General features: G+C 47.7%; 1 protein-coding gene across 1 annotated transcript in view; it reads left to right on the plus strand.

The window, feature by feature from the left end:
• Positions 1-955: 955 nt before the first annotated feature.
• The window catches only part of CACNG4 (calcium voltage-gated channel auxiliary subunit gamma 4), a 43,469-nt gene continuing 26,480 nt past the window's right edge, over positions 956-17,944 (plus strand). Inside the window, exon 1 of the mRNA XM_056326683.1 lies at positions 956-1,274. Coding sequence (XP_056182658.1) covers positions 1,052-1,274 — 223 coding nt within the window. The 5' untranslated portion in view covers positions 956-1,051. The remainder of the gene's footprint in view (positions 1,275-17,944) is intronic.

Here is a 17,944-nt window from a genome sequence, read left to right on the forward strand (position 1 = left end):
GGATGAGGTGGAGGCAGGACTTGTCAGCTCGCAGGGCTGAGAGTCAGGGGTGGAAGGCAGGCTAACACGATAAAAAATGGTGTGGGTATTTCTCCCCTTGGTTTTCCCAAGGGAAAATACTTTCAGGTGCTGGATTCTCCCCATCCCCTTCCAAACAGGAGAAAACCAGCAACTCAAAACACCTGCCCACAACCTCCTGGTGTAAGTAATGGCAGAGCAAGGTGGACGGAGGGAATCGGGGCTAAACCCCCAGTTTCTCTGCCACAGCTCTCGGACAATGTGGGGGATCCCCCTGGCATCCCACCACCGGGGCCCCGCAGGGTTTGGCACCATTGCTACGGTGGTTCCTGTGCAGCAGCAGGAGGGGGGGCACAGCCCACCCCAGGGGCAGCACCGAGGGTGCGGAGCTTCGCACCCATGAGGGGGGCAACCCCCTCCGCATCCCCGGACAGCTCTTGGCCGCGATCGCACCCGCTCACACCTTCATCCCCCGTCCAGCTGCCGCTTCACGGCGCCCACCGGCAGCCGAGGAACACGGCGGTGCTGGGGCTCCGCGGCCGGGCTCTGCCCAGCGGGCCGGGGTCGGGGCGGCTCAGCCCCACTGGCTTCCGGGGTCGGGGCGGCGGGCCGGGGTCGGGGCGGCTCAGCCCCACTGGGCTCCGCGGCCGGGGTCCGGGCGGCTCAGCACCGGCGGGGCGGCGGGCCGGGGTCGGGGCGGCTCAGCCCCGCCAGGGTCCGCGGCCGGGGTCCGGGCGGCTCAGCACCGGCGGGGCGGCGGGCCGGGGGTCCGGGCGGCTCAGCCCCGCCAGGGTCCGCGGCCGGGCGGCCCCTCCCTCCGGCGGCCGGGGCGGGGCGCGGCTGGCGGCGGAGCCCGGCCCCGCGGCGGCGGCGAGCGGCGAGCAGCCCCCCGCCCCCCCCGCCCCCCCCGCCGCGGCCCCGCCACCGCCTCCGCCCCCCGCCCCGTGACTCGGCTGCCTCCCGCGGGCGGCGGCGGCGGCTGCCGGGCGGTGTCGTGCGGCCCCCCGCGCCCGTGCGGGGACTATGAAGCACCATGGTGTGGTGTGACCGTGGCGTCCAGATGCTGCTGACCACGGTGGGCGCCTTCGCCGCCTTCAGCCTCATGGCCATCGCCATCGGCACCGACTACTGGCTCTACTCCAGCGCCCACATCTGCAACGGCACCAACATCACGGCGGACGAGGCGCAGGGGCCGCCGCGGCGGGCGCGGGGCGATCTCACGCACTCGGGGCTCTGGAGGATCTGCTGCCTCGAAGGTACCGGGGTGCTGCGCCGGGCCGGGCGGCGGGGGCGGGGGGGGGCGGCGGCTGCGCGCCCGGGTCCGCCGGGCAGAGCCCAGCCGGAGCCGGAGCCGCGCCGCTGCCTCGGACACGGCCGAGGAGGAGGATGGCGTTACCCTGGCAACCGGCATCTCCGAGATTGCCATGGGAACCGAGCGGCGGGATGCGGAGCTCTGCCCGGGGGAGCGACCTCGCTCCGCCGCCCCCCCCCCTCCCGCCCCGGGGGCTTCAGGGCTTTGGGGAGCTCCCGACGGGTGCGGGGCGCTGGGGGGCTTTGGGGCGCGCAGGGCTGGGGCCGGGACCCCGCGGGGCTTTGGCCTCGGGGCTCCGCCGCGGCTGTGGGGCGGGACAGCGGGGACCCGAGCTCCCGTCTCTGCTCGGACAGAGGCACCTGGAACCGGTTCAAAGCGTCCTGGTGCTGGGCAGGTGCTTCGGTGCGGGCCGGGGGCTGCCGAACGCACCCCCAGGGCCAGGCTGGGTGACGGGGACAAAGCCAACGAGCCGTGTGGTGGCGGCAGGGGTGGGCGGCGGGGGGACACCCCGCTCCCCGCAGGGGCCGAGCGTGTGGCTCCCTCGGACACGGAGTTGCAGGGACGGCGCGGCGGGAGCTCCCGGGACAAAGAAACACGCGGGTGTGCCGGGGTTTGGCGCAGCAGCTCGGGAAGCCCAGCTGGGGAACATCTGCCCGCCGCGCGTGGCGTGGGAGCGCGGCGCATCCCTAGGGAAGGGCCCGCGCCGCGGGTGGGCACCAGGGGTCCAGGGCCACGGGGAGGCCCTCACCCCCTCCCCGAGCCCAGTGATGCTGGGTGCAAGGAGAGCGCGGAGGAATGCCGGGGACCCCTGCCCAGCCGCTTTGTGCCTCGGGGCGGGGAGGGGACGCCGGAGTCTTTCTCCCCCCCCCCCCCCCCCCCCCGCCGTGATGCACTTGGCCCCACGCTGCAGTGCACCTAGTTCCATCAGCACAACTTAGCACGCGTGAACTTTGCAAACCTGGTGTTATGGTTTATTCTAACTGCCACCCGGCTCAGCCCAGCCCAGCCGTGGCTCAGTCCACAGCTGTGTTCAGAGCGGTGCTTCTCCCCAGAAAAGGCTGTGCCATGGTAGAAGCACCTCGTCCTCGTGGCTGTTCTCATCTTCTCCTTTCGCTAACGATTTCAGGCTACAGCGTAATGTGTTTTTTCTCTTAAAATATCAGCTACCTAGCAATAGTATGCATACATAGAATAGCTGTAGGAGAAGGAAGTATTTTTGGACGGTAACGAGAGAAAGAATTACTGAAATGTGAAGGTTTACGGGTAATAATAATGCTTGGCTTTATGACTCCTAAAGGAAATCTGTCTGTTTGGGCTTTTATGACACCTGGAAAATGAGGGCTTAGGTGTGAGAGCTCTGGAGTTTGCTTGAGAGATGCTGAGTATCCTCCACTTCAGCCGAATCTTGTGATCTTCACTGAGCTTGTTCTGGTGTCTTCAGTCTCCGTCTTCCACGGAAAATAAGTTTGTTTGTATCTTGCGGGAGTTGCTGAGCTTGCTCTGCTAGATCTGCTAGACCAGGCCTGTTGTCTCCAGGAGAAACCCCCGAGTTTCCCAAAGTCAGGATTTCTGTATGGGCTTCCAGGAATCTCATTCATAGAAATGTGCAGCTTTGAAACTGGTGGAACGTTTGCCTTGGTTTCAGCTGGGTTTAAGTCAGAACTTCATTTAAAAAAGGAGTAGTCGTTGGAGCCCTGAGCGATGGGCAGCACTGCAACTGCCCGGTGAGCTGGTGCACATGGTATGTGCAAGGGTATTTGCTGAAAAATCGCACCCAGCAGCTGTGTGCAAGTGAGCCTGGAATCCTCATCAGTTCAGGGCACAAAAAAGCGTTTCAGGAGCTCCATCTCTCCGACGGTAGTTGAGCTGTTCTGCTCAAAATTCAGATGCTCATAATCGAATTACAAAGTTACAGATTTTAAAGTTGTCAAATGTGTGCTAAGAGCGGACAATTTGAGAAAGCTGTCATCTGTTCACAGATATGAGGAACAGAGACTTCATTCTCTCCTACATTTTCAGTATGTTCTGTCTTTGTAAGATGAATAATTTAATGTGTCTATAGATTTTATGTTTTAAACCATATCGTGGGACTTTGATTTCCACATGGAAAGGCTCCTTTGTTTCATAAAATAATAAAACCATTTCTAGAAGCTGATTTAAAACAACACCCCCTTGATTGTTACAGAGCATCGCTCGTTCAGAGTGGATGGGTCTTTTAGTAAAATCAACATAATAGTTGCAACTCAGAGGAGATGCATAGCAAGAAAATAATTTCAGTTCTAGATTTTCATATGTGATTAAATGGTCTGGCTTCAAACCTATTTTCAGAACTCTTTTTGTGTTTTGGAGTAATAATTATAAAAACCTACTTAATTTATTTTAATGGCCTTAAGCACCATTTCCCTCTTATCTCAAAAAGACAAATCTAAAACGCAAATGTACAAAAGCTGAAAATACCTTAAACAGCTTCTCCAGTTGCTTTTGACATGAATAAAGCATTTCATTGAGTAAATTTCAGGTTGGCTGAAATTTTCCATTAAAATGTTTCTCAACTATATCCATAAAACAACCTGTACAATGGATTTTGAAGAAGCACCTGTTTAGTACCCCCAGTTCTAAGATTTCAAACAAAATTATTGAAATAGAATGGAAAAGAATAACCTCCTAATCAAATTATTAGGTGTTGCTCAATGGTTTCCTGTTTTTCTTCTTTGAGACAACATATTTTACAACAAATTAGCATTGTGGTGATAACTGGAGTGATACAGTTTAGGGATCCAGCATATTATTGTTTTTTGGAGCTGCAGTTGTCTTGGGGATGAAATCATGCTTCAGTACTAGTAGTCGATACTACTATGGAGCTTAGTCACTCAAGAAGTAGCATTAATGATACATCAGTCAAACTCTTGCCTGTATAATCCTAATTTTGTTCTTTTAGCGTGTTTGTCAAAGGTGGAGGTAGGAGGCTCATTGAGTGAATTTTAAATAATAGCAGTATTTCTGTGTGTATTTTTAAAACTTATATCCAAGGTAATTGCCTTAGTTAAAAAACTGTTTAAAATAATTCTTGGTATGAATGTGCATGTAGCAGAAGTGGGTGCTGTTCAGCTGAGGCTCTGCGGTGAAATGGCCGTGAGGGTCCCTGGCAAAGCTGGGCTTTGGTTTTCTGGGGCCACGGCATCTACAATTACTGCCGTTTTGACAGCTCAAGTTAAACTGTCACTGGAGTACGAAGCTTCCAATGAAGCCCCCGTGCAGCCACCCACACCTCACGCCTGCACCCCAACCCACACATTATTAATAAGAGCAAATCGTCCCCATTTCACGTGGCTGCTGTTATGCCCCATGTCCACACTCGAGTTAGGGGAGTTGTCACAAGCTGTGGGTCTCCGTCAAGCTGGTGCAGAGCAGAGTCTTGCGAACATAGCACATGCTGTGTCTTAGGCATAATAATTTCATGGCCAAGCTAACCCGAGAAAGAGAGATGGAACCACCATAGTTTTCCAGCATCCCCTATACCTATGATAAATGTACAGCACAACTATGTAAGCCTTACGCAGTCTTACTCACAAGGAGGATCTGCTGTTATAATATGTGCCTAGGGAAAAAAAAAAAAAAAAGATTTTAAAAACACCACTTTATCCACTGAAACTGCTTATCTTGGTGAACAATCGTGCTGAAGTTAATAGGACAGCTCACAATAGAGAGCTCTGCAGGCTCTGTGACATCAAGATATGAAATCAAGTAATGTACTTGTAATTTAAATTTATTCAAAGAGTATTTTATTAAACACTTCAGAATAAGAATCTCTTTGAACCCATTATGTCTACTGCTTTTAGTATTCCCTGTTTGCCATTTACTTTTCAAGTGCTGCAATTGGTTATTTAATTCCCGAGGAACCACGTGTCCTTCCTGACTGGGCGGTTGGAACATTTACAATTGGGAGGAAGGATCAAGTAAATCATTTATTACTTGAAAACTTGCACAAATGCACATTTGCACAATTATTCGCAAGTCTTCCAGCTTGGATGAATGCGCACAAACATGGGAACTGTGGCACGCGCATGCACTGCTTCCATGGATACTCTTGAAAACAAAATAAAAATGCTTATACAAATGTTTGAGGCAAGCAAATAAAGGCAGGCTGCTCTCCATCAATACTGCAAATTCATGGCTCATCCAAGAAGAATGGATATTCTTTAGTATTCTCAAAGCAAAGCTATGAAGTCCTAGCACCAGCACTATTTGTAGTAAACTAAATACAGTGCAGGCTTTATATTCAAATGCTATTGCCAAAGTTGTGTTTGTTGAAGAGCAAATGTTATAGGACTTTAATATCAGCCATGGCCTGCCTTGGAGGTTATATCCACAGGCACATTAAGAGGTGGTTGATCTTCTCAGTCTTTACACTTTACACTTACATGCACACTATGGAAGAAGGTAGCTGCGAATGGAGAACGCACACATGGGTGTCTCTGCTACAAGAAACTTACTCTGTGCTGTAGCCTGTTTCTAGAACAAGATATATGCATTTTGTATGTGCGTTATAGGTCCTGAAGAGTGAACTTTTGTCTGTGAATCCTTCAAAGCCAATGTAAATGCATTGAAGAAGGACTTTTCTGAGACTCAGCCCACATTTTCATTCTTTCTTTCCATACATCCTGCTCGTAGCATCTTGGTTTCCTTGGTAAAACACGTGCTGTTGAGAAAGAGCTATGCTGCAGGCGTTTTTAAAAGCAATTCTTAGAGCTCCAACATCACCTTTGCAACAGTGTTCGAAGCAGCGTAGTTTTGGCAGCAGCTGATGGAGTGATTTTTGACAGCCTTTTTAGGCTGATTTTTTTCAAGAGCATTCCATTTGCAAGAGACAGTTTCTGAATTCGGAGCGATCTTTCGGGATACAGAGTTCAGTCTCTTTGAATTATTGTCCATAGTATAACACATTTTAAAATGCTGAGAAATTTTTGTGCTGGAGGAACTGTCAGCAGAAGATGGGTTAAGGCATTATCTATTCTCAAAAAAGCAGGGATCTCCTACGTGCACGTCTTTGAACATCTGTAACTGAGGTTCTCAAATGACCGTATCGATGTAACAAAACATCTATTCTTCCTGAGATGCTCTATGAAACAGGCATCTAAAGCTAATTGACTGAATATACGTTGCTTTAACAAATTAATTTGCTTTCTTGAACTCGATCTACTATATAGCCAGTAGGGAGCTATCAGGCTACATGAAGGTTTTGGCTTTTTCTTGTTGGCTCTCAGCATGTCACATATCCCAATGCAAAACTTAGAACCCAAAGACTTTCTGTACATTAGCAATACTCCCTGAAGGCTGCAAACCGATGAAAGCACATTTGTAATCCAGCTGTAAAGCTTCTTCATCTGTGCAAGATGTAATGTGGAGAATGTTAATCTTACCTAGGTTTCAGAAATGTTTTGTGAAGAGTCAAGGAAGCACTGGGTTATACAAATAGGATACTGGCGTCTGTGTTGTGCTGTAGTTACTTTTTTATTCTGTGTAGAATTATGCTGCATATTGTAGGTGGTTGACAGATGGCATTTGTGGTAGTATCTCTCAGAGGCATAGTAAGTTATTTTGGGGTTCGTGGGGACCTTTTTAATGTAATATAATGGAGGTTTTGAGCTTCTTCCAGCAGCCATTACCTTCAACTGACCTTCTGCCATGGGCTTGTATCACTCTTTTTAGATACTGGCAGAAGCTTGTAGCCATTGCACCTCGTCAGGGCTTGCCCTGCCTTCTGGCAGCTCTACTAACCCACATGGCTGGAAACCGGTAAAACAGGCAAATCTAACAACATGGGTTTGGGTTCCCGTAAGATTTCAGCGCAGTGGTCGTTTCTGCAGTGCGTGCTGTCCCACCCGCTGGTCACCCTGCCTTACTTGTGCCCAGGTCACACTGTCCACCCCGCAGCTGTGGTCAGGGTCTTGCCAGCTGCAAGATAGGTGAAGTCCTTAAAAAGCTGGGGGAGAAGGGGCATCTGTGTGCTCTCTCTGTCCTGCAGCCTTGTGCAGCTGCACAGAAACAGAGAGGGGAAAAAAGGAAAAATATTAGGAGCGGAGGCTAGTGCTGTCATCTCATTTTTAATTCTTTTGAGGAGGTAGGAGTACGTAGGTACCGAGTGTCGTTTGAAGTCTGCTGTTAATGCCTCTCGGCACCCAGATACGTGGTTGGTGTCTGTGTGGTTGGTGTGTCGAAGACCTGAGCAGTGATTTCTGTCTCCCCAAACCGGGAATGGTGAGGGAGGAGGAGAACGTAAGGGCTTGTGGGTCTCGGCTTGGCTGGGTGTCCTGCCCGATTCGGGGCCGGTTACCTTCTGCCCCTGGCCTGGAGGGGTGGCTGCGCTTCCCTCATACTGATAACAAAAGGGAAGAGATGTGGAGAAACTGGGACACGGCCGTAGGGTGTCCCATAGCTCAGAGAAGGTGCAGGAACGCTGCTTTAACTGGGTTTGAAGCATTTTGCTTGCAACTTATGTTTTATACATGCAATATTTTGTGTTTAAGCATGTCTTCCTTGAGGGACAGGATTAAGTCTGATTCTCCACCTACGTAAATTTAACTGCTTTCTAGGAAGGCAGTGGAATGATGCCAATAAGAAGCCGATAAAGAGAAGGGATCATAGATCTGCCCCTTCAATTGGACCCTTTCCTGCTGGTCCTTCTTTTCTGAGCCAAGACTCATCTCAGGAAATAAATCATACTACCAAACTGAAAAATTGGTCCTGCTTCCAAACATTACTTCGTGCTTATCTTCATTTTCGATTTCTGTTTACTGGTATTTATTATGTCGCAGACTTATGGTTCAGCATCCAAATTCTTACCAACAGATGGCAAGGCAGGATGCACAGGAGTAGTAAAATAAACAGGATAAATGCACAACTGCCCATATGTCTGAGAGGCTGATACACATTTATGACTTCAGAACAAAAGGATGTGTTCAGTAGGCAGCTCCAGCGCTGTGCAGGGCTTCTCGACATTTTCTGCCTGGCCCTAAAGCCTCTCGCTTCTTCCACATACTTCGTTCAGCTAAATTACAATATCTTTTGTCCTCTCTCCCCTGTTCCCAGAGAGTTGTTCCCTTTAGTTATCTGCCTTTGCTCCCAAAGTACATCAGTTCATTTTACCTTCAAAATTCTGGAGTAGGAGGTCGCTCTTTTCTGGGCTTCGGATTGTATTTTTCCTTTCGGAGTGGTTGTTTTGGTTATTTTGAGGGGTACACAGAGGTGCTGGGCACCACAGCAACGTTTGAGATGGTGACTTTCTCTGCATTGGGATTTATTGTAATATTAATGATAAGTGGCCTCTCTAAAATCTCAAAATAGCAAGCCTCAGGGCAAGCTGCCTGCAGGATGGATAGCCCAGCCGAGACAGACTTTAGCTAGATTTCCCTTCAAATCTGGGGGCATTTTTGCCAGTTGTTGCATGCTGTGGGTCAAATGCAGTGAAAGCGTTGAAGCAGTTCTTGATTTAGCCTGGCAGATAGTCCGGCCCCTCTTTTCTCCTTCTCCTTCTGGCATCGTGTCATCTTAAATTCTTTGTTCTCATTCTCTCTTTGCCTCTCTTTACTGAAAGGTAACTTTCCTTCGGCTAAAAAGGCACCTTTTCAATGATGGTGTGAGAGTCTGTCTTTAGAAAACTGGTAGATACTGCCCCAAGTAGAAATTTAGGATTTTTAATTTCTCTTCTTAACTCTTGAGCATCTCTGTGCCTTCCTGCCGATGAAAAATGTGTCGTCATGTCCTTGTCAAAAGGCAGGAGGTTTGGGTTCTCTTGTCTCCACCTTTTTTACTTTGTTTCCCGTGTGTTTATCCAGGCTCTTGCTTACTTTACAAATGGTGCTGTAAGTTCTTCTTCAATGGAGTTTAGGGATTTCATGTCAAATGTGGTATGTGAAGGAATGCTAGATTATAAACGTGGTCATGGTTCGGAGAGAGGGATGAAGGGAGAGCGCATTATGGGATTACAGAATTTCCTCTGCAGATTGCCAGGCCCTGATACGAATTAACCTCTTTTATTGTTCTCTTTCAAGCATTCCGCCTTTTAATTGCTATTTTGGAATTGTGCCACTTGGTTATGCCCTTTGAATGCTTCTCACTTAGCCAGTCCTGTTAGCTTGATAATGCCAAAGATTTCAAAGATATAAAGAAGCGACAGGCGTCCCCTCTTCGAGTGGGAGAGTCACCCAGCTCAGCAAGGAATTACCACCCTGGTTTGGCTGCCAGGTGTTTTTTTACAAGTTTGTTAATAACCGTTTTTAAGTCACTGCCAATTCTCTGCCAGAGGTTTCAGATCAGTTTTCTCCCGTTTATACATTTTAAATAATGCAATTTTGTGTAGAATATGGATGACTGAGTATTTTCTCCTGTCCAAATATATAGCATTCAATAGTGTTAGGATTGTTATTGTGTCTTACTTGCATCCCAGAGGCACAGTTTATCTATTGTTGCTGCGAGGCATTAAAAAGGAAGCATGACATGTCGCAATTATGGCTTGAAATAGGATCTTGCCAGAGGTATATTGCCTAAATATAATCAAATCTAAAATACAACTTATTGCATATACCTATCTTAGGGCTGTGCGTACCTATCTCATGGCTCGCTGAATATCAGTGATGGCTATTAGCAAGACGCTGGATAATTTTGTTATAAGAATTGCCGTGCCATTGGGTTTTTTTTTTCTAAAGCTCAGCCTTCAGCATCCAGCTGCCCGCAAGCAAAAGAAATAGCAAATTCTTAATGCTGGAAGACCTTGTGACTATTTAGACTGAGTTTTCGAAGGTAGCCAGATATGAAAGTTAGTAATATTCCTTTGTGTATGACTCACTAATGGCAATAGTGGGCTTGAATCATCTTCATCCAGTGGCTCTTCTAAACTCAGGTAAACTATAGCAATGCTGGTTTACATACTTACATACATTTTAATGCAAAATTAGCTAGAGTTAGTTTCTTTGTGTGTTACGTCTGTTTTTAGCAAAGTGATGAAACAGCAAGTTGCATTATGTCGCATCACATTTTTACCCACGTGGATCATGACCATGGTCGAAGCCCTCAGATTGACTGAGCAGAGCTCTGTTACTTGAGCCAGTGGAGTAATAGCCCAAAATAGATTGTTATTCTGCAGATACGCCTCTGCGGCTGGTGGGCAGGTTATTTCTTGGCAATGGTGAACTGCCCAGACTTCAGGAACTCGGTTTCCCGTGTGGGTTGCAGAGGGAGAGCTCCAGACTCTTCATTTATTTCGCCCCAAATGTGACACCCCCTGGTCCTGCCCTGTCCCCTGGCGTACAGCCGGCTGCCTGCGGTTTATTCTGTACAACCAGAGCTCAGCAACTTTATTAACTATTTCAATCGGGATTTCTTAGGGAAACTTGGAAAACATCCGTATCGAGCAGAGCTATCCTAGATATGACAAAAATATGATCAATTAATAAATCAGGGAGCTAAGTAACAGTTTGGAAGTGGCTTCTTAAACCCAGAGCTGCTTACCGTAGCCAGCGGGGTGCATACCCTCCTCCTCCTGCCGGCAGGCAGCGGGGCGCCAGTGATTTGCCAGTACAGCAATTTTGGGTTCGCCGGCGTGCTCTTTGCAGACAGACCAACCTCTTCCAGACAGACCGGTAGGACGCAGACGGCCCCAGTCCAAAAGCCCCTCTACATTTATGCAGGCGCTGAACCCAAGCCAACAGACCTGGCAAGAGGCTGAGTTTCTTGGCTCAGGCTTCGCGCTGCTTGGATCTGCCCACCCTGCGTTTGGATCAGAGCTGGGCCGTGTCCCCCCAGCTCTGCCCACTGCGAAAACACGTCTTTGTCTGTCGACAAAAGATGCTCCGAGATGATGAGCAGTCTTTTCAAAGACTGTGGCTTGTGAACTCTTAACTGCATTTCCAGTGAAGGTTTGTCTTTGAAGCTTCTGTTGCACTGGGAGTCAACAGGATTTCATTTTGTACGTTACTTAGGTGTTTCCAAAAATATTTATCCAGGACTATGCCACTACCTGCTAATCATGAGATTAAAGATTCTTGTGATTCTCCTCAGTAGACTGAAGGTTTGCTTTGGAGGTTGGTAAGCATTTCTCCTTCGCTCTGCACATTTTGCTGTACTCTTGCCCTTGCCTTTAGCGCTGGCAAGTGCAGGCAGTTTTGGAGATGCTTTGGGATCCTTAAAGATGCAAGACCTGAAATAAAACATGTAGTATTTAGGAATAATGCTAGGGCTGTGTTCACAGTATCACTTCTAATTATAGCCATTTGAACAATTCATTTGCAATGTCCCACTACGCTAGCGCTTATTAAAATAGAATCCTCTTTATAGTTTGCTGGCAAATTAAGAGGGGAAAAACCTGGCTATCCCATTCCATCCAATGTCTTTGAAGGAGGTTTACCCTCATAACTTGCTTTCTAGGGATATTCCCTTGTTTTTACTTGTACTCCTGGTCTGATTTTTAATGACTTTGTGTCTCTCAGCAGCAAATTCCCAGTGACTTTTTCCTCATTTTATTTTAATTCCTGTATATAAATGGCAGTGTTCTAGCTGGAGACAGTCTTTGGATGCAGCAGCAAAACCCCATAGAGAAGGAAAAACAGGCCAGAAATTTTCCACCTGAATTCTAAGTCTTACCCAGGGCTTTGGCTGCACAAAGAGCCAACACGCTGGACTTTGCCGGATCAGAGGAGCGCTCGCACGCAGGAGCGGGGCGAGGGGCAAGTGGTTCAGGATCCGCGCCAGACCTGGGCAGCCAGGACCTCGCTGTCGGCATCTCCAGGCGTCGGCGCTGGATGCAGCTACTCCCACAGGTTATCCCTTTTCCTGGCATGAGTGCTCTGCCCTGGGACGGCTGAGCAAGTGGCTGCAGCTGGCCAGAATATGGGTACACAGTTCCTAATGCTGATTTTATAGCATTGATGTGCACCTGTTTTGGTGGCCAACTGGCACTGTACTCAGCCTAAAATCTGCGTGTAAGCCCTGTATTAGGAGAGGCGTAAGAATTAGCGTGTATCAAACATGTCATTAGACACGTGCCTGGTAGACATAATGTAGGATAATGAATATGATCACAAGAATAAATTAATAACTGAAAATATTTTTTATATGTATGCACACTTAAAATAGGGTAAGGACTAAGTGACACTTGTGTCACCAGTTTATAATTAAAATGCAGTGCTTGAATGAAAATGTAAGCCTCAATTAGCCAGCACGACCCTGCTTCCGGCTTTACTTCCCACTGAAAAGCAACGATAACAAGCTCACATTTATTATCAGAGTTTTTCCTGGAGCTGTGCACTGAAACATGCTCACATCTGAGCCCTTTCACTGAAGACATTTTTTCGCTTCAGCAGTTTGGCATGCCATACAAAAGCTCTCTGATTTTTAGTGATGTTCACCTCCTCTTACATAAAAATGTTTTCTGTGCATATTATTTGCTTTTAGTTAAAGTCCAGGTGCACGGGTTACTGAAGAACCAAAAGGATGGCTCATCATGTAGCACAATGGGTAATTATTGCGGAGCTTTGCTGTGTTGCACAGACAAACCCTTTCTTGGAGCTCGGCATTGTAGTTGTGAGAGAGCAAGAATACCTACGATCTAGCCCAGAGTCCTATAAGGATAAGCACAGATCCTCCGGTATATGCTTTGCCCATTTAATTTTTAATTATCTCAAGGGACAGAGCTTCACAATTTTGTTTAGAGATACTATTTTGCATTTTAATTTCACCAGTGGGATGTTAGTACATATATAAATTATGAGGTCTCACGTGTTTTCATCCCCAGAGTCTTTCTAGTTAGGCTTTTTGTAGAATGGTTAAATAATTCCCTGGGTCTGGCCTCCATTTAAGCCAGGATTTATTTGGATTTATGCATGATCCAGACAAAGTTTGGTGCTGTGTTCCTAAGTATGGAGCTGCTGATTTCTGCAAGACAGGGCAGGGTCCTTGGCTAGGCAGGTGCCTTGGAAGAGCAGTTCTGGAAATACGTGTGCTGGGGGGGCTGCCCCTGTCAGTGTGCAGGAGGGTTGATGCTGTGCCACGGCTTGACTCAGCGCCCCACGTGAGGGGCAGCACCATCCCCTTGAGATCCAGATCCTTGAGGTGCCTTTTGAGAGCTGCTGACAGCAATTTGCCAATGCTAAAAAAAATAGAAACCTTTCAGTCTAGGACTTATCAGCCTGAAGATGCCTGTCACGTTGTGAGGACGTGCAGTAGGTACTCAGCTGGGTGTGTTTGCACCCTTCAAACTGGTCCAGGTGCAGACAAGGCACCAGGAATCGGATTCCAAACTAAGAAGGGAAGGGGATGCCTTTCCCAAGCCAGTGCTTCGGACAGCTGGTGAAAGGCTAACCAGCCCCGAAACGGCAACACAGAGCAGCTGAGCCTCAGAAAGTGCACTTAAGGAATATGTCCTCTCGGATGGAGATGGGACCGAATGTCCACATGGATATCTTGTGCAATGCCCTTTCCAATATTTTAAGCAATTTCTACAGGCAGAATTCTTGTAATGTAGGAGTGGATGTCAAGCCAGGATATCTCAACTCGGAATAGATATGTGCTCTTAGCTTTGGGTCAGGCAGTGATGTGTGGTGTAGTTAGTGCCCTCAGGGACTCTTCAAGTTGTAAGAACTACAAACCTTCTGGTCTTTCACTGGTGCTATTCATATGGGACAGAGTGACTTCTCCAGGAAGCCTTTCCAACAGCAGCAGCAATCTCTCTCAATAGCGTTTAATAACTACCCATGGAGAAAATTACCCTCTATTTAAAAGGCCAGGAAAATCATCTTCAGTTTAACTCTGCTGACTGTGGTAGAATTACACCAAAACTGAGTTTTGTCTGATATCCTTTCCCATGCTAATATTCGGTAGCTGGGCTGAAAAAGCCTTTCAAAGGCAGATTAAACAAGTCCAAATGGTGAAATATTCTTTTAATTTTCCTTCACACACGTTATTTTAGGTGTAGCTTGGAATGCTGCCCTTATGGAGGCATCCCTTTAAATATTTATACAGCATCAATATGTAGCTACCTTCATATGTTTTTAATACGTTCCTTTCTAAATTAACCATTAGGTAACCCTGTTCTATAGCGTTCCCTATCTTGTACTGCCTTTATGCCACCCTTGGATTTTTATTTATTTATTTCGCTGTGGAACAATGAAGATGCCAAGGCAAGGCCCAGAGGCACGGTGGAAATGGAATTCCTGGAGCACCACGGCTGTTGCCGTAGTGGACGCGCACTCAGCACCACGCTGCGCTGCTCTGCAAGCCAAGGGGGCGAAAACCTCGGCTCCGCTGCTGGCCCGTGTCAGTTCACCGCCGTTGCAATGGCAGCTCTTCCTTTTCCTAATCGTAGTTCCCAGGATCAGGAGGAGGAAAAATACTGAAGCAAACCCGAGCAAAGAGGTGGCAGCGCTGCGAAGGGGCAGGGAGTGGGACCTCCGTTCTGAGGTGCTCCCTGGGAACTGCAGTTGTGGCTGGCAGGTTGCAGGATTTTCCGGAGGCTTTTCTCTTTCGTCTTCTCATTTTCTGTTGGTTAGTAAGATGCTACGGTATGCCAAGGTGACCAGGACAAAGTGCAACGGAGCCAAAGGTCTTTACTATTTCCTCGGCTCCGATTCAGGCTGAAAACCCACCGATGAGTAAAAGTGTTGGCACAAGCCATGGGTTTTTGTGATGGTGGGATTTATGAGTCTTGTTTAATTATACCGCATTATCATAGCAAAATGATTTCTGCAGAAGCTGCTCATGGCTTGTTTCCATTCCAGTTTCCCTCTTTCCTGAAGGGACCAGAGGAGATGGCTGCACCGTGAGATCGCGGCTGCGGAACCAAAAACTTAGCAAAGCCTTGGCAGAGTGACAGGTGGCACAGGAAAAAAAAAAAAAAAATCAGAGCTTGTCCTGTGCCCTGTTCTACTGAAAGTGAGAGCGAAATATTCCTGCACGCCGCCTCGCAAGGAAGAGCTGGAGCTGAAAGGCAGCGTCTCCTCCCTGCTGAAGGGGCCTTATCCTGTGCTTGTTTTGTAAGTCAGAGCTTCAGTGAAGTCAGTAGAGACTTTGTCTGAGGATAACAGTCTCAACAAAATACTGAAATGCAATTTCCCCGAGTTGTAGTGTATTGAAGAAGAGACTGAGTCAGAAGCAATCCCCTCGCAGCGACGGAGCTGGGTTCCTGCTGTACACGTGGCTGTATCAGTCTGAGGAAGGATGTCACCGTCTCTTAGGCTGGCAGATAAGATAATTTGTAAAAAGCACGGGGGTATTTTTCTGTCTTCCCTCCAATGAACCAAATCTGGTATAATTTGGCTCCGGCAGCAACTTGGTTTGCTGGGTTTTTAAATGTACCAGTAAAGGCACACTGTTTGCTCCAAACAAAAGCTGTCTGGGCTTGGCATTCCCGACGCGTGCCTTGGTAGGAGAAGCCAGGCAGCAGTTGAAATACAATGAACTGCTCCCTTCCACCATGGGAAAGGCAAGATATGGCCAAACTTAAATTGTGCTGTTATTTGAGGCTCTTCTTTGGGTTGCAGAGGCAATTTTTTCTCAGTGTGTGCTGCAAATATGTTTAAATTTTCTCTGTTTTGGAGGCAAGTAGTCAATGCATCTGAAGTGCATACTTGACATATGCTTCTTTTCACATGCTGTTCTCCATTCGTTTCATGTAGCAGATGCTCAGTTTACCACTTTAAATGTATTCTTATTTACTAGAAATTATTTTAGAAAATAGCTGTTTGGAACTAAACATTTCCAGCCCTTCTTCTGGGTGCTGGGAGCTCCTTTTTGCAGCTGTCCTGGGTGGCTGCATGCAGATGTTGACAGGTTAATTTGCATTTGAAGAGCTGGATGCAGTGAGCTAAGCAAGGGTTTTTCTTCCCTGCCTCTGAAGGCAGTCACTTAAACACTCCTTGCCAAATTTAGCCCTGATGCTACTCTTCTTAATTAACTAGAGCAACATTCAAGCTGAGTTTGGCCCATTGGTAGCTGCCCATTTATTCCAGGGTTGAATTAAGCCCCCTGACCATGTAAAAGAAAGGCTCTTGTTCGGAAAATTGATTGTTCAACAGCAAAGCACAAGAACAGTCCTAATTCACAGCAAGGTGGTGTGTACAAGCGGCTTTATCTGATTTCCACTATATTGTCCTGTTGCCAGAAGCTGCAGGGCCAAACCTTCCAGCTGAAGTTTCTGGTTTACCTGGCTGCTGCATACTGGGGTCAAAAGTGGTTTAGTAAAAAGGAAATCCTGCTATTAAGGAAAAGGTACAGCTTGCTCTGCTTGATCCCCCTGCCTGGAGAGTATTCTTTCTTGCTGTTGTTGTTGCAGGGTTCCCCTCCCCACCCCCCCCCCCCCCCTTAAAATGAGATTGTATAAAAACTTTCTGCACAAAGACCCCAATGTAGACTTCAGTCCCTCCCATCGATAGAGAAAAAGGCAGAAGTCTTGATCCACAGCCATGCTGTCAGCCTCTAGGAACTGTTGCTCCTGGTCTTTCATGTGCATGATCCACCCACATTGACTCAAAGCACGATTTAGCAGAGACCAAAAACTTTTCATGCTGCAGCAGGGAGCAAAGCTAACATTCAAAGAGCTGTAGCCCTGTCATGATCAAGGCCCGTACGCATTGCTTCCTCTTCATTTTCTTTTCTTCCCTTTAGATGTTACAAAACTGTCAAGGAAAACCACATCCAGCAGGCATTAGAGCACTGAACTGAACCTGCAGGAGCATGGGAAGGTGTAATTAAGGTTGTCTTGGGTTTTTTTCACCTTCATTTCACCGTGCTTCTGTGTTTCCCTGCTGCGATCAGCTGTGGGCAGATGCTGGTCTCACTTCTCCCCCAGAACCTGGACTCCAGCAGTTTTCAAGTTTCCTCGTGCTGGTCTAAGAGCAGTCAGAGCTGCAGCTGAGCTTGCTGGGCACCAGGGCTCCATGAGCACACAGCCACCCAGCTGGACTCTGGCACTTTACGTAGGCATTAGACACACCAGCCTGCATGTGGGCACCGTGATGGACACTAATAACACATTAACCTTAATCTGCCTTTTGGAGTCTTGGTGGCAGAATCCCAGCTGGTGAGGTACCAACTCCTCACCCCATTGCATGGGTGTGGTACGAGAGACCGCTGGCACAGTGCGCGTTCTTAAAGAAAAGCCTTTCCTCCAGTCCATCCTTTGCATCATGCATGGAGCTTTTCTGGTAGATCTCTTTTTATTTTCTCTGTAAGAACTCAAGGGGAAGGGATAGGAATGGAGAATGTTGCTGTTCGACGTGATTCAGGTACCCATGGCGACACACTCTGCATTGTCACCAACACAAGGAGATTACCTTATACAAGAATAACTACGAATTTTTGACCTTCAAGATTTTCTTACCTGTAAACATTATAACTGTATAGCAATGCAACCCAACTTGTCAACAACAAGAAATAAAAGAAAAATAAAACTAATTTAAAACCCTACAGTGGCAGCGGAATAAATTCATTCATTTATCATCTCGGAGGTTCCCGTCGCTCCTGCCTCTTTTCCTGCAAAGTTTAAATGATTAGATTTCTTTTTTACATTATGTTTACTCTCCTAAGAATAGAACACAATTTACAGAAGCTCATACAGATGAAAAA

The sequence above is a fragment of the Falco biarmicus genome, chromosome 1, assembly GCF_023638135.1.
Source record: "Falco biarmicus isolate bFalBia1 chromosome 1, bFalBia1.pri, whole genome shotgun sequence".
Taxonomy (NCBI): domain Eukaryota; kingdom Metazoa; phylum Chordata; class Aves; order Falconiformes; family Falconidae; genus Falco; species Falco biarmicus.